The 17,500-nt window shown below is 46.0% G+C and overlaps 1 protein-coding gene across 1 annotated transcript in view; it reads left to right on the forward strand.

Annotated features, from left to right (window-relative positions):
* Window positions 1-17,500, forward strand: part of foxp2 (forkhead box P2) — a 135,305-nt gene that overhangs the window by 76,255 nt on the left and 41,550 nt on the right. Inside the window, exon 5 of the mRNA XM_031582682.2 lies at window positions 5,410-5,499. Within this exon, the coding sequence (XP_031438542.1) occupies window positions 5,410-5,499 (90 nt within the window). The remainder of the gene's footprint in view (window positions 1-5,409; window positions 5,500-17,500) is intronic.

Below are 17,500 nucleotides of genomic sequence, written 5' to 3' on the forward strand. Positions count from 1 at the left end.
TGTAGGGAACAGGAGGGGGCAGCTGACATATGTTTCTTTTGGTCTGTCTGTCTCTCCTCAGTGAGCTCACATGGCTATTAATGTAACGGGGGAGTGCCTGTGTAAACATTCTTGTTTCTCCGCTGGCTTTTTTTTTTGGGAGGGGGGGGGATACAGGCGCATAATGGCGGCCTGTATCATGTTCCTCACCCCGATCCCACTATCTGAAACCAATTACGGCCGATCCGTTTGGGCTGAATCTTATTTTCATAAGAATTCTGTGCCCCTGCTCCGTGTCTTGTGTGCGTGTCGCTCAGTGAGAGTGGTGTGGGAGTGTGTGTGTGTGTGTCTCTCTGTGTGTGTGTGTGTGTGTGTGTGTGTGTGTGTGTGTGTGTGTGTGTGTGTGTGTGTGTGTGTGTGTGTGTGTGTGTGTGTGTGTGTGCGTCACACAGTGAGAGTGGTGTGTGAGTGTGTGTGTATAACCCTGTATGCATGTGTGTATGTTTGTGTCTGTGTGTGTGCATATATGCATTCATACTCACTGTCTGCCCCTTCTCGCCTCACCTCTCTCCACCTCCTGTCGTCAGCAGTTGGTGTTAGGCTCAGGGCCGTGCGTGTGAGTGTCTTGTTATTTGCGTATGAGCCAAGGGGATCTTTGTTGGCTTTGTGCTCTCAGGAATGCCACATATTGTGTAGAGATGGTCTGGGGCAGGCATAGTTCGGCCACAGCAACCTGACTGGCTGACAGACAGACAGACAGAGTCGTGAGTCCCAGATCTGAGAGTGACTAGTGGTCTGTAAGGAAAAGGGGGTCTGTAACCGTAGATACCCATAGTGTAAGCTGTCGCCTAGGTGTGGATGGATGGATGAATGGATGGATGGATGGGAAAAAAGATAGATTGAGAAGTGGATGGATAGGTCGATGTAGAAAAAACAATATATTTTGGGGGTTTACATCTGAATAGATGGTAGTAATGTAAACCATTTCATATAATTATGTCTCAGCATTACAGCCCAGGCATCAAATCTTTCACCATAATTTGTTTTAGCAAATTTTATCTAGTCATATCACAAACTACTGTATGTGTAGTTGTGGGATGCCATATTTAATCATCATACGACGGATCACTTGTCATTTTATGTTAGGCGTAAGCTAGTTCGGTCAGTCTGGTGTAATACATGATATCACATATCACGTCATGTTACATTATACCTTGATACCATCACTTACAAGAGATGACATGTTATCACCTAGATATGTCATTTTCATGTTAATGATGCTCAGTCCTACTGGAAGCTACTGGTAAACTACTAATCACTGCGGCCTTAATCATCACTGGTATTAGCGCATCTAAGTGGAGATCTAAGTAAGATTCCACTCTCCCTCCAGCCCGACCCTATCAGATGCTGTGCCATGATAAATCCTCCCAGCCGTCTCTGCTTGTGTCAACAGGCTTTGTTAAGTCTGATTAGTCCCCGGCCGGCTGCAGCAGAGGGCTCTGTCTTTCATCGGGAAAGCCATTACAGGGCTCCTTTCACTTCCTGTTTCTCTCCTCTGCTTGTTTCTGACCCCCTTGTGCTTGTATTGAGCGACTTCCATGACTCTGCCCCTCCCCTTGCCTACACCACCCACCCCCCCTCACCCCCCTCCACTCCACCCCGGCCTCCAACTGTCAGAAGACAGTGAGTCCTGGTCGATTCCGACTCAGATAAACAGCCTCTTCTGTCGATCATGCGCTGCGCTAAATTCATTAGCCACGCCGCTAGCTTTCACCTCTCGCACACCAGCCAGGGCTTATCAGTAGGATTTACTGTAAAAGTCAAATTTGGATTGGCAGGTCTGTCGCAGTTTATTTAGCCAGCTCAACATAAGCCAGGTCAACAATGCATGTTGCAAGTAATTTATTTTTGGTTGTTTGCCATCTTTTCTTGTTTGAACATGACATCATATCGTTACAGTGTGAATACATCTTGCACTTGTGGTGTGGAGGACGCAAGCCACTGTTAACACAGTGGTCCAAAAAATACGCTAAAACAAACAAAAAAATACATTTGCATTGCCCTCATTTATCAAACACTGTTACTCCAAACAGCCTATAGGACACATAGGGTGTACAGCTACAGTGCTTTAAACACCATGTGTGCCCCTGGGTAGTGAGGCCACAGTGTAGATGATGTTAGCACCTTGCCCCACCAGTTAACCCTGATCTATAGGACCTCCAAAGACATATCAAGGAGTGTCAAGCAGTAAGGAAGAGGAGTGTTGTGTCTCTCCTGTGCCCTCCTGTCTCCCCAGTCCGATGCAGGGTGAGTGGGCCGGTGGCTGGGTCTGGAGACTGGCTCTGGAGACTGGCTCCTCTGCCTGTGTGTTACAGGGAGACAGATCAATGGCGCTAGGCCCCAGCACCACTGCATTGTGTTTGTTTAGTCTGGGCCAGGAAGGCTGGCTCCAGGCGTGTGGCAGACCCCACTGCACACACACACTCACACTTGGACACAAACATACACACACAATCACACACACACACACACACACACACACACACACACACACACACACACACACACAGATACAAACACACACAGATACAAACACACACACATACAGATACACAAACACAGACACAGACACGCACACACTCACAGATGCAGATACAGATACACACACACACACACACACACACACACACACACGCACACACACACACACACACACACACACACACACTCATGCCTCCCAGACCCCCTCCAGCGTCGGCTCTTCATAATTGATCAGGAGGATGGCTGGCTCCCCTGGGGGGGCTCAGACGTGGCAACTTGTGTTTTATCCTTCCCCTGTCCTGCTCTCTCCTCTCCTCTCCACCCTCCTCTCTCTCTCTCTCTCTCTCTCTCTCTCTCTCTCTCTGTCTCTCCATATTGTGTTTTATCCTTCCCCTGTCCTGCTCTCTCCTCTCCTCTCCTCTCCACCCTCCTCTCTCTCTCTCTCTCTCTCTCTCTCTCTCTCTCTCTCTCTGTCTCTCTATATTGTGTTTTATCCTTCCCTTGTCCTGCTCTCTCCTCTCCTCTCCACCCTCCTCTCTCTCTCTCTCTGTCTGTCTCCATCTTGTGTTTTATCCTTCCCCTGTCCTGCTCTCTCCTCTCCACCCTCCTCTCTCTCTCTCTCTCTCTCTCTGTCTCCATCTTGCCCCCTCACACCCACTCTGTCTCTCTCTCTCTCTCTCTCTCTATGTCTGCCTTTCTTTATTTCTTTTCCTCTATACCTCTCTCTTTTAGTCTCCCTCTCTCTTTCTGTCTCTCCCGCCCTCCCTCCATCCATCTCTCTCTCTCCCTCCCTCCATCCATCTCTCTCCCTCCCTCCTTCTCTCCCTCTCTCTTTCTCCTGTTTGCTCAGCATCTCAATGTACTAGTTCAAACATTGTTCACACCAGCTGGAGGAGCGGTGCCATATGCTCATCCTGTCAAAGCAGCTGTTGTCATGGATACTGGCAAGCACCAGAAAATAAAACAAACCCTTGATTCTTGAGGAAGAAGTGTCAGTCTATCTGAGGCTGTTTCTTCTTCTTCTTCTTCTTCTTCTTCTTCTTCTTCTTCTTCTTCTTCTTCCTTCACCCTTTTCCCCCTCTCGCTCTTTTAGTCTTGACTTCCACTCTCCCTTCTTGTTTTTCTCTCTCGGTGAAATGCCTGTAAAGTTATTGTGGTGTGTTTTTTTTTTTCTCTTCCTCTTCTTTCTCGGTTCCTTGGTGAAATGTGTATGTGTGTGCTGTGGACCTGTGTGTGTTTGGGGGCGGGGGGGGGGGGGGGGGGGGGCATATCAGGTATAATCATCATCACATCATAACTTATTTGAGTTTACAAACTTATATCAGATATGTTGATGAACTGGTAGTGTGTAAAAACGTGAGTGAATTAGCAAAAGTGTGTGTGCCCAAAATGGTGGCAGTGGGACAAAGTTAGGGCCAGTGCCTTGGGGGTCAGATGAACCACCGGTTTACCTCCTTGTGGATGACATAGAAGCATCACTCTTGTTTGGCCACCATAGCATTTTGACATATGTACATATGTGACATGTTAGTGTTCATGTCATTGGCTACAAAGTTTATGATGATACAGATATTCTGAGCATTATGTGACTTCTTGATTATCTTGGTGTTTATATTATACTGAACAGGTTTTCAAAGGTGAATTTGACTTATAACTGTTGTAATCATTATTTTGAAGGCCTGACTAGTTATTATTGGTACCATTATAACTTTGTGTAATGTGTATTTCTTTGACACATGATTTGCTGTGGGCCTGTGGTGGTATAGGCCAATTAGAGAGAGTTCAGCTACCTGATAAAAGGATTGGCGTTGTAGTAGTTGGGAAGGCTTCTGTGCTTAGAGCTTCGTTGGTGAGAGTTTGTTTCTTCTCTATCGTCCTCAGAAGTACATACATACATACATACATACATACATACATACATACATACATACATACATACATACACACACATACATACATACATACATACATACATACATACATACATACATACATACATACATACATACACATACATACACATACATACATACATACATACATACATACATACATACACACACATATATACATACATACACACATACATACGTACGTACATACAGACATAAAGATTGTTAAGTGCATGTAATATGGCGTAGCTGATTTGGCCAGGCAGAAAAAGGGCCATTTTCTCCTCTGTCTGCTCGGCTCACAGGCATGGGTAATTCTGAGTGTAAAAGCACAGCTCCCTGTTAATTCACTCCTAAGGTAATCTGATGTTGATTTTGTCAACTTTAATTACAGCTTCTAGGAACACTTCACATCGTCTCCCTCTACTTCAAATTGATATTATGAATATGCAAATGGCCTGGTAATTTGCGGAGAAGTGGGTATTTCAGTTGAGCACACACTAGACAGGTCAATTCCGCTGATGCACCCCCCCTCGCTTCTCTCTTTTTCTTTCTGTCCCTCTCTCTCTCACACACGCACACACACACACACACACACACACACACACACACACACACACACACACACACACACACCCTCTCTCTTCATCTCCCGCTCTTGCTCTTTCCAAGGGTTCTTAAGACAAACTGTATTTATCTTTGATCATGGTTTTGTGAAGCAGCATACAAAAAGTATACATCTTGCAGCTTTATATCAGTTAAAGGTACTCAGGAACCATTGAACAAAAGATTTTTTGGAACCTAAAAATGCAGTCACATTTTCTTAATGAAATCTTTCAAACAGTAAGAAAGACGAAGAAAGATAGAAAAAAAGAATGTTTGTAATAACAGCTCTCCCTCTCCCTTTCTTTCCCTGTCTCCTTCTCTCTCCCTCTCTCTCTCTCTCTCTCTTTCTCTCTCTCTCTGTGTCCTTTTGTCTCATCTCCTCTCTCTCTAGGCCCTACAAGCAGCAAGGCAATTACTCCTACAGCAGTCAGGCAGCGGCCTGAAGTCTCCAAAGAACAACGACAAACAGCGTCCACTGCAGGTGAGCCCGCGGCCGCTAATCTCCTCAGTCCTGCCGTAATGTGTGTGTCAGTTGCCGCCGAGACGCCACGGAATCTGTGCCGTCGTCACGGCAGCAACAAGACTGTTTGACTTGCCAATGTAATTCAGGACCCTGTCACTGAAATCCTAAACCTGAAAAACCTGTTTTTTTTATGTATTTTCGTTTTCAAAGTAACTTTAAGAAGAAGAAAAATGGAGTTGCATGTCTCTGTGCAAACTTTACCTGGTCTTCTGGTCTTCTGAAAGATGTTTTTTTTGTTCTGGAAAGCCTTGATAATTGGACACTGGTGAGTGTGATATTGGGGTGAACAGATACAGTTCACTCAGGAGGCTTGTGTGTATGTGTGTGTGTGTGTTTGTGTGTGTGTTTTGCCATTCTTTAACATTGTAATAACCTTGGAGCTATCGCTTCATTGATCCCTACCGGAGCGTTTCAGACGGCACAGGCAAAGTGAACGTGTTGGCACCTAAACCCAACTCTGCTTAACTAGCTGCCATTTCACCTCCTCCTAGATAATTTGCCATATTGATTCAAAGCGCTGCCTATTGCTATGGATGCTTGTTTGGAAAAGGGCACTGTCGTCATGTATCTGATGCGTTTGCCCCATTATCTTTGCCGTGTGTGTGTGTGTGTGTGTGTGTGTGTGTGTGTGTGTTTTTCTCCATTTAACTCCTGAAGGGGGGCGGGGGTGGCAGAGACAACTGTGTTTTATTTCAGGGGATGACAATTCCGATCGCGTCGTTAGATAATTGGGCCGATCTTTGCAAATTTTTGATTGTCTGTCAAAAATTTGACAGATAATCTGTATATTTTTCTGTAAATTCCCGATATAAATAAACTTTTAAAAGCAATGTGTGTACTATCCCGACGCATCTCTTCTGTCAGAAAAAATGCTATTGGCATTCTTTCCACAAAATTCCCTCATTGGCCAAAAGAGACTATATCTGACATTTTTTTCAGACCTGCTGCTGGAAACAAGGATGAAAGATAAGCATCCAGTAAAAGGGTCATTGTCCTCAAACCATGCCGTGAACGAAACTGTATCTGGCTAATTGGACCTTTTTGAATCAGTATAAGTAGGCTAGTCTAGGTTTACCCTAAAAAAAAGCTTGGAATATGAAAGAAATTAGGACTTGTAATAAGGACTAATTGGTGCACTTATGCTATAAGTTATAACAGTTTGACACTGCACATTTAACAAATAGTAATATATATTTATTCTTTCAAATGAAACATTCAAAGAAATGTACCCTAAAGCACAGCCCTTGTGAATTGTAGTCGTCATTTAAGCAACCATTCACAAAATTAAACTTCAGCTCGCTTGCAGTTGCATCGCATGTCGGAACCTTGCAGCAAAGCTGAAAATAACCATTTGCCGCTTTTAAGTCTCTTTATTTGGCCTCATCATCATCATGGAAGTCGAGTTATTAATGCAGTTTACATTATTTTTCGTTAACTTCATCACAGTCCTTCCACACTGTATGCTACTTTTGTATGAACTGTCCATTTTTCACATAAATGACTTCCGAGCTTATGGGCTCCTACAATGTCCTTGCCGCTTTAGAAAAAGCGTGGACACACAGGCTAGTTTTAAGGTTTGAAGTTTTATACTTTATGATGAAAATACATCCTAAACGATGTATCAATTCATTATTTCTTATACAGCGATTGCCATCGTTCATCCAATAATTAAACGGTTTTGAAATAGCAATAGGCATCTGTTGCATAGCCAAAATAAGATGACCATAGAGAATTTTACCCACAATGTCAATGTCAGCCCCCTTTCATTCAAACATGCAAACCCTCAAACACACACACACTTCTGCTCATATGTGACCCTCACAGATGATCTGTTGGTCCAAATGTGGTCAGTCGTGTAGCCTGTATTGTAGTAAGAATTGTAGGCTTACCATTTGACATGCAACTTGCCCATGCAAACACTCAAAATAATTTTCTTATCTTCCTGCCTTCCTGCTTTAGAAGGATTTAAAGAAGAGATTAGCAAGTGCACTGCATTCAAAGAATTCATGTCGTCAGAGCCTATTTCTTTACACAACAAAAAAAAAGCATTAAAGGCATTCAGATATGCCTGAAATATCGGTTATCGTTCGCTTTTTCTGAAAGAAAATCATTATCGTATCGGCCCTGAAAAAGAACGAATCGGTCGACCCCGAGTCTATTTCTCTCATTTACGCAAGTAAGAATTCATAACTCATCTCTTCTTTCCTGTGACTTCAAAGACATCTTCTTGACATCTGCTCGACTTATTATTTTTAGCTTTAAATTGGACTGTGTGAGCACGCGTGCCCTCCCCTTAGTTAATAAGTGCTACGGAGGGGGCTTTCGGTTTACCTTATTAGTATGCCTGTGCATTTAATTAAAGAAGGGGAAAATGGCGTTAACCTTTTTTTTTCATGGAGTGTAACAATGGCGACACCTCCAATTGGAGTCGCACCCCTGTGTACCTAATTACGTGGTGGCAAAGAAAGATACGGCTCGTGACAGGAGGTGGTGAGAAGGGCGGCGTGAGTGGGGGTCGGGTGGTGGTTTGGTGGGCTTTGAGCCTTTTCACTCTCAGTGGCATTAATGTCACCAGGAACGGAAAGCATCGGCACAGGAAGTGCACACCGTTGCCTGGAGAGAGAGAAAAAAAAAAAAAGTCCTGTGTTTCTTTTTTTTCTTTTTTTTTTCTTCTTGTTCTCTTTTTTTATATTCCCTGAACACTCACACATACAAGTGTCACAGTGCACATGTGAGAGCAGGTGGGAGGATGGAGTGAGCTGGGGCAGAGTGGTGGCTATTGAGTTGTATGTTTAAAGAATGGATCTGTGGCAGGTCGGAGCACAGATGTGCAGATTGCTTTGCGGAGGTGTGGGAGGGTGTAATATTGGGTGAGAGAGCGAGAGAGAGAGAGAGAGAAAGAGAGAGAGAGAAATATTGGACGAGAGAGAGAGAGACAGTGGTTTACTGGCAGGCCTGGTGGCGTCAGCATCAGGCCAAGAGCCCTGTCACTGTGCCACGGGCAGCTCTAATAACTGCCGAGGACGGTAAATATTGAATATTTACATTTGCTTACTCCGGCCTCTCCAGGAGCCACTGATGGGAATCAATAGGAATGAGGGGCGGCTCCGGAGCCCCCCGCGCTGCCCAACGCATCCCCCTTCTCCATCCTCGCTGTTGATCCGGCCTTTATTAACATCTGCTCACGGCTCGCATGTAATGTCTAAAGAACCACCTGAGAACAAAAAGTCCACTTGGGCAATTGAGTGCCAGTGTTTGTAAGGGAATGAGGGGAGGGTGAGGGGGTTGGGGAAGGGGGGAGTTAGAGAGTCGCAGTCTTTATATTAGATATGAAAGTCTATCTCCTTCAGATGATTGTTTGCACCCGTTCGTTTCCGCGACAGCCGAGCGCGTTCGCTCCGCGGGAGGGGAGCGGATGAATGACCCACCGGTTTGGGCGAGGCTGACGGACAGTGAGATACGGGGACCCGCACGCCACAGACGCAGAATAACCAGGAGCGACGGAACCCAAGGACTGTTCCAGACAGTGACAAATCCTGGCCTCAGAGAGAGAGAGAGAGAGAGAGAGAGAGCGCGACAAAAAGAGAGAGAGTCGTAAGCAAGCAACCCATGGATCATGCCACATAAATAATTTACCACACAGGCTCCTAAGTGCTGCGGCTTGTGGTTTTAATTACTTATATTAACGTCTACAGGCATCACGCCTGACTAATTCTATCCGCCGCGGCATCGGGGTGCTTGCTGTTGACGCGCCACTCTCTCTCTCTCACTGGCTGGCTGGCTGGCTGCTGCTTTCTCCACATTTGCGTAATGTGACAGGTCTATTATTACGCCCCTAAGCCCACGGGAGCACTCAATAAACACCTATTTCTCCCAGTAAATCCCCTCGCCCTCACCGACGGCTGCTTACATGGATTTTCCCCAGGCACACAACACCCCTCGCGCTCTCTCTCTGTCTATCTGTTGTTCTCTCGCTCGGTCTCACTCTCTCCATCTCTCGCTCTCCTATCTCGCCGCGTGCATCTCGCGGCATCTCTCTTTATCTACTTTTCGTCTCAACTGTGGCAATATCTCCCCACGCGTTTATACACTGACATTTAAAACACAAATAAAAAGCCATGGTGGATGACAGGGAAGAAGGGATTACAGATGAGCTTTTGTGTCTGACAATCATTCCCCCCCCACCCACCCACACATACACACACACACATACACAAACATACACGCGCTGCAACCAAAAATAAAACTAAGAAGGTAAATGTCTTCACTCTTGATGTTGTTTGTCTTCGGTTGCGAGGCCTTTTTTTTACCGCTCCCAGTGTATGATTCAGGCACCTTTCAGACTCATTGATGCATCTATAGTGTGTGTTGGTGTATGGTGTGGTGTGATGATAACTGTGTGCTCTGTGTGTGTGTGTGTGTGTGTGTGTGTGTGTGTGTGTGGGGGATGTAAACATCTCTACTACACAGATGGGGAGAGAGAAAGAGGTAGAGGGAGACACGAGGCAGAAGAATTTTTTGTGTTTGTTTGTTTGTCTGTCTTTCTTTCTTTCTTTTTTTCTTTCTTTTTTTCTTTCGCCTTCTTCTGCTTTCATCTTTCCTCACCATATACCCCTTTCCTCCCATATGTGATGAATGTTCCTGAGCACATGTCTGAGGTATCGTATCACACGTATAAAGAGAAGTGGTTGACCCTTGACCTTTTGTCAGGTGGTGCTGTAAGTGGGGAAAGAGGGTGTGTGAGAGGGCATTAACGAGGCGCTCGCACAAAAGAGGACAGAGCGACACACACACACACACACACATGTGGGGGTCGCGAGGTGGGGAAGGCAACAGCAGGCGGTCATCAAGAAGGTGACAGATGTGCAAATTATGCCCCACAAGCGCCTACGTTGTGTGTGTGTGTGTGTGTGTGTGTGTGTGTACGTACGTGTGCCTGTGCGTGTGTATGTGTAGTGGGAGTGGGAGTGGGGAGGCTTTAATTACCATCAATCCATAGAAAGTAACTCATTTCACATTTCATGTCTGCACCTCTAGCCTTCTCTCACACAAACATAGTGGAAAACACACACTTTTTCAAATGTAGCAGATGCCAGAAGTGTCCAAACACACATCTAACCATCTTGTCTTCTCACAGATGGCAGATACTTTAGAATGATAATCCTTTAGCTTTATGTATTTGCATTGTGTGTGTGCGTATGGTTGTGTGTTCAGTGGTTTAGTCTATGCCTTTTAGTGTGTGTGTGTGCAAGTGTGTGTGTGTGTGTGTGTGTTTAGAGAGGGAAGGATCTGCGAATCTCAGGTTAGGCACATTGTGTTTTATGGATGAGGGGAATGGGCCTGCGAGCACGGCGATGGGAATGTTGCCATCGCCACTGTCGTCGTCAGGCTTTTGTGCGTCTCCTCTCTTCCTGAGCGGCGCTCCCTGATATCCCAGCCAATCAGCGCGAGAGCACGGGGCCCTCCGCTCCGGCGAGGTGTCACCATTTTAAAGGTCAGCGCTGCACATCTCATCAGAGCGCACGGAGATGCCCGCGCCGTGTTCCTTAAAATTCATCTACTTATTCCTCCAACTGGAACAGTTCCCAACAACACACACACACACACTCACATGCACACACACAGACACACACACACACACACACTCACATTCATACACATACAGATATACCCCCCCCACACACACACACACACATACAGATAGGGATACTCTCTCTCTCGCTCTCTCTCTCACACACACACTCACACACACACACACACACACACACACACACACACACAACGTATGGAGAGATCTGTAGCCTCATTCTTCTTTTCTTCACATTTACATGTTTTATCAGTGCCGTTCCTCCTGGTAGCATCGGAAAAAAATTTGCCAAAAAAAATAAATAACTGAGTGTAGCGCTTGAAAGGCAAATTAGAACCTCTTGTGTTGACGCCGGCATAAAAATGAAAAGGAGAAGCAGGAAAATGCCAGTGCACATTCTGCCATTGCCTTTAGTTATTGCTTTAGCAACCAGAAAACATGTTTCCACCCCCCATCTCTCTCTCCAGATTACCATGGAGTAGGATAGTAAATTACACATACACACACACACACACACACACACACACACACACACACACACAGTTAGGTTCATCATTGTGATGCAAAAGCAGTTGGAATAGCACCCCAAGGCATGTGGCAAGATAGAGAGAGAACGAGAGGAACGAGAGGAAGAGTATGCATGTTTGAGAGAGAGAGAGAGAGATGGAGGAGGCGGAGGAGAGAGAAAAAAAGGTACGGGCAAGCTTTGATGTCGCTGCAACAAATGTACCTTGTGACAGAAGATACATGGAAGCAATAAGCGAGTTGCAGCAGGGCCTCTTCCACACACGCTATCTGATTACTCTGGCCGGGATGTTAATTGGCTCCTAACGGGCGGATCTGATAGGCCGGAGTGGTGGGGTAGCGGGGAGCCCCCTCTGCCACTGATGATCTGTAATTCAGGGAAGCGGCTTGAAGCACATGTAATTTACCCCGTGTCATTTGATGAAGAGCAGGGGGATCTGCTGGACTCCCCATTTACCTCCTCCGCCAGAAAGGTTCGGCTAGCAAGAGCACGAGCAGAGAGAGAGAGGGAGAGAGAGAGAGAGAGGGAGAAACTTTAAAACATCATTTAAAAACCCAACTTAAATCCCATGAAGCAAAGAATGAAGGCCAGGATGCAGACACGATCTCCATGTTTAGATCTCTGGTGGAGTACACGTTCTGCCAGCAAACGGAGAATGTGGCTCAGTTCAGGGAGAAATGGTGTGTGAGGGAGGGGATCATTTCATTAATGACTTAAGATTAAGATTAAGAACTCCACAGGACGGGTCCTCCGATTTCCTCGTCCTTTCTGTCGGTCGTCTCTCAGCTCCCAGCGTATAGTATACTGTATGTGTGTATAGATAAATGACCATTATATTGAAGTTGTATCGTTTAGTTTCGGTTAGTGTGCGGTTCCATCCGTGTGTTGTGAACTGTGCAGGAAACAAGACATTTTCACACACCTACAAGTAGTGAGTCACGGAGCAGTGTCCACAGACGGCTCTAAACCTATTATCATACAAATGATCACAATCCTGCTGAAACCGCCCATGAGACGGGATGCAATACAGCTCACGTGCACTCTAGGTGCGGTGCCCTGGTGCATTGTGGGTAGTGAGAGCCGGGTTATCTGCAAGGAGATAAGTGTTTGCGGAGGGTCCACTGTATCTCCATTAGCCAGTAATGCTTTAATAGAGCTCAGCATCTGATGTCTTCCTGCTTTAAAGGCAGCGGAGTCCCCCGTGCTGTGTGTGTTTGTGTGTGTGTGTGTGTGTGTGTGTGTGGGATGGAGGGGGAAAATTGATTTGGAGGAAAAGCGGTCCTGTAATCTACTTAATGTCCTCAGGATCACAGGCATTGATCTTTTAATCCAAATGATCAGTGTGTGTGTGTGTGTGTGTGTGTGTGTGTGTGTGTGTGTGTGTGTGTGTGTGTGTGTGTGTGTGTGTGTATGGGTATGCACGTGCATGAGTAGATGTATGTACTATGAGTCTGTGTGTGAGTATGTAAGTATACTGTCTGAGTATGTATTTGTGTGTATGATGGTGAACATGAACATGTACAATTTGTAGTGTGTGTGTGTGTGTGTGTTTCCCTCACTCAATCCTGATGGTCACACAGCCTCCTTTGCCCCTGTATCCCTGTGTGTCCATGGCGTGTGTTGGCAGCAGATTTGCCCCTGTTGTGCAGAGAAGGCTGAAGGGTCCAGGCAGTCTGTTTCTGTGGAGGCCCAGGATGGGGAGGGGTACAATGGAGGAGATGAATGTGAGTGTGTGTGTGTGTGTGTGTGTGTGTGTGTGTGTAGGAGGGGGAGACCGGAATGTCTCTCTCTCTCTCTCTCTCTCTCTCTCTCTCTCTCCCTCCCTCTCTCTCTCTATCCATACCCCATTTTTCTCAGGGCCAAACTGGGTCTCACACCTTAATTAACACAGCCACTCGTTTTACGAGGGAGATGAACTAATTACATCCTAACACTCTTCTATAGCGCTTTTTATTTATCTTAAGTGTATCTTTGTGTGTGTGGGGGTGTCTGTGTGTGTGTGCAAGCATGTCAAAGTGAGAACTGTGTGTAGGGATATCGTTGTATTCGTATTAGCGAGCATATGGGCGACGGTATGTGTGTGTGTGTGTATGTGTGTGTGTGTGTGAGTGTGTGTGTCCATGCAAGTCCTCTCTTTCTCTTCGTCTCTGTAGGCCTTTGTTTTCCCCACACATCTGATCGCATTGGTCCGTCTCTTTGGAGCGGAAATGGAGGAGTGAGCAAGCTCTTCTGGGCCTTAATTGTTTTAGCTGGCAGTGGCCACACTATCTCTGCTGTGGCTAATTTGGCTCACCTCTGCGTATCTGCGCCTGAGCAGGAGGCTGAGCTGCTAATTGCACTGGGGCATCTCCGAGCGTGATTGCATCACACAGTAGCCAGAGGAGCAGTCACACAGCCAGCCCTAGTGTGTTTTTCCTTCTGGTGTGGCTGAAAGAAAGAACCACTCTCTGATTTATAGTAAATGTGTGTCATGTTTGTATGAGAGACCTGGATGGGGACGGTTGAACGTGTGTGTGTGTGTGTGTGTGTGTGTGTGTGTGTGTGTGTGTGTGTGTGTGTGTGTGTGTGTGTGTGTGTGTGTGTGTGTGTGTGTGTGTGTGTGTGTTTCTGTATTGCATCAATCACTTTAATTGTGATGGTTATTATGGAGACCTGTTATAACTTTATTGGTAGGCACCAGTTTATGGGCTCTGCGACCGTGCTCCCCAAGTTAAGGCCTGTATGGCTCAGCTGTCATTACATCATGTGCTGCACAGCAAAGTAATGTAGGATTCCCCAGCCTGCCACTGGTGCCCTACTGACATAGGAGCGAGAAGGGTCACTGTTGAAAACCTCCTGTGAAGAGCTGTGTCTTTCAGGTCATGTGACCTTAGTAGCCACTGGTGCATGGAAATGAGGTCCATAGTTCCATTTCTTTGGAAAGATTACATTTTAGTGGTCATTTCTTTTGTCAGGTTGTGTGTGTTTGTTGTGGTGTTTGTGTGTCTCCCAGTTATTTGTCCTCAGTAGACGACTCCCCTCCATGTAACTGCATGTGTGACCTCTCTCTCTCTCTCTCTCTCTCTCTCTCTCTCTTTCTCTCTCTCTCACGCTCTCTTTTTTTCTCTCATTCTTGTAAATGCTCATTAATCTCCCATCTTCCTTGAGAAAGCATTCCGGAGGAGAAGCCAATTCAGTCTCTGTTCCTTTCAATTCGCCCGGCTTGTCAGTCACGGCGCGTGGCGGCATCCTGCCGAATGGAGGTGTTATATTCTGGCAATTATCATGTCATATACTCCAAAATGTAAATGAACGTGTGTGTAAAATTAAATTTATGGGTTGTCAGTGAAGAATAAGAACCAGGAGAGCAATTACTTATCCGCTTTCATCTGGTGCACGCTGATACGTCAAGCAGAAAAGCTCTCCGCTAAACGCCTGGAATTAGCATTGTGTCGGGGAGGCTGGGGGAAGGACTGGGCCATGGCCTCCCTCTCCTTCTCCCTCCCTCTCTCCTTCTCCCTCCCTCCTTCTTTCTTTCTCTCTTTCTTCCTTTCTTTCACCTATTCTTTCAGCCTTTCTCTCGGTTCATTTGAAAGAGTGCCGGAGCAAAGATTATCATCCATCACCCCCGCTAAAGAAAAGAAAGAGAGAAAGAAAAAAAAAACTTTCATTTGTTTAGCTTGTTTGGCTGTTTGTCATTTGGCTTTTTTGTGCTCTTTTCTCTGGGCTCTTCCTCTTTCTGTCTCCTTTGTTCACAATGAGCTTTTTCTCATCCTGTGATCATAATAAATAGCTCCTCTGCCTCCTTTACCAGTGTTCTCAATGAGTCCCTGTAAGTGTGTGTGTTCTTACACACACAGCCACTTGTGTACGAGAGGCCCTGCTGAATGCTTCCTGATGTAATACTAGTGTGGTGAAATTTACCTTAATAACAGCTGCCTCTCCACCAGATGTGAGCCGTGTCCACGCAACATCTCATAGCGATACGTTAAAGATGGCTGACAAAAACCACCCCCACCCTCCCCACACACACACACACACACACACACACACACACACACACACACACACACACACACACACACACACACACACACACTCACCCCCGACTCAACACCCCTCACACCCCCGTCACACGTCCACCCCCACCCTCATCGCTACCTTTCTTTGTCATCCACAACGAATCCTCATTTAAATACGCAAATAATTAAGTGTAATGAAAATATCTGCCAATGTGTTCTGCGGCGTTGGTGGTTAGTGGCTGCGGTAGTGACGGAAGCAACTCTGGGTTCTCCGCTGCAGCTCCATCCAGCACCAGAGACCCCAGAAAACAGGAGGGCAGTTACACCAGCGCAAATGTGTCTTAAGGCTTAATAACCTCCAAGGTGTAAGCAGACATTTGCATAATTACATGCAGCTGTTTCATTTGTGACTTTGTTGCTTTGTTCTTTGTTTTTTTTTCTCTTCTTCTTTTTTTGCTCTCTTTCTTGCTCCTCCTCAATCTCTCTCTCTCTCTCTCTCTCCTTTGCTTCTCATTTTCTTTCTTTCTTTTCTTTTATATGCTCCCTTAAGAAAAAGAGAGAGAGGTATTTCTCTAAAACATGGCTGTAGGAGATTTGTCTCTCTTCCCCTGCGTCTCTCTCTCTCTCTCTCCCGCTCTCTCTCCCTCTCTCTCTCTCTCTCTCTCAAGCCCTAATGAACAAAGGTAGTGGGATTTGCAGGAAATATGAATATGAATGTGCAAGCGAGAAAAGGGATGGGGTTTGACCTTCAGCTGGTGATTTCTCAGTTCATCAGGATTAGTCAGGCTGGGCGATCAGGGCCGCTAATGCATAATGACTTCTAAAATGAAAAATGTGTAGTGACCATGCAAATGTCTCGGCTAATCAAAGACGGGGGGTGGGGGGGGAGTGGGAGAAGGGGTGGGGGGGGGGGGGGGACCTGCATCGGCCGCCAACATCACCGCAACACAAGGACATGTCAGAACCCCAACCCAGCCCGCCCCTCCTGCGACGGGCATGAGACGTGCGCGAGCGAGAGAGGCAATCAGGCGGCTTGATTAGAGCGCCAGGGGGACGGTGGAGATACGTCACCTGGGCCCCTGACATTGCTGCCATACACTCGCACGCACGCATGGACACACACACACACACCAAGGGCACGACATGAAGGATGTGTGACATGACAACACACTTCTAGCATTATTACCATATATGCTCACATTCTTTAAGTGTGATACACACACAAATATATAATATATATATATATATATATACCAGTATCCTCCACTGGTACTATCAGACATCAGTACTTCAGTTCTGTCTGAGGGACAAAAAGTAATGGATGCTGAAGAGCTCTCACACACAGAGAGACACACTCACACACATACACACACACACACACATCACATCACATCACAGTAAAGGTGTTGACACCTGAAGCCACAAGAGGCCCTTCACCAAAAAAAACAAAAAAACAACAACAACTAAAAAAATTGTCTGATGTGGCTGTCTGACCCAATACTGCGGTAACCTAGAGAGACAGAGAATGGGAGAAAGAAAGAAAGAGAGAGAGAGAGAGAGAAGTAGGAAGAAAAAGACACAGAGAGAGAAAGACAGAGACCCCTGCAAGATTAAACTGTCTCCCTGACAGGTGAGGCATCAAAATATAAAACCGAGGCGCCAATATTCTCTTTCAGTTGTGCTGCAGCGGCTGCCTCTCAAAGCAGGCCTGACGAAGTAAACAGCGCTCTCACCACCTGTGTACTCCTCCATGTGATTGTTCAATTTTTAAGCAGCAATGAAGAATTTAATAGAAGTAATATTAAGGTTAGCAAGCCCTCCCCTGCTACCGCATCTACAGCCAAC

Source organism: Clupea harengus, chromosome 16 (assembly GCF_900700415.2).
Source record: "Clupea harengus chromosome 16, Ch_v2.0.2, whole genome shotgun sequence".
Taxonomy (NCBI): Eukaryota; Metazoa; Chordata; class Actinopteri; order Clupeiformes; family Clupeidae; genus Clupea; species Clupea harengus.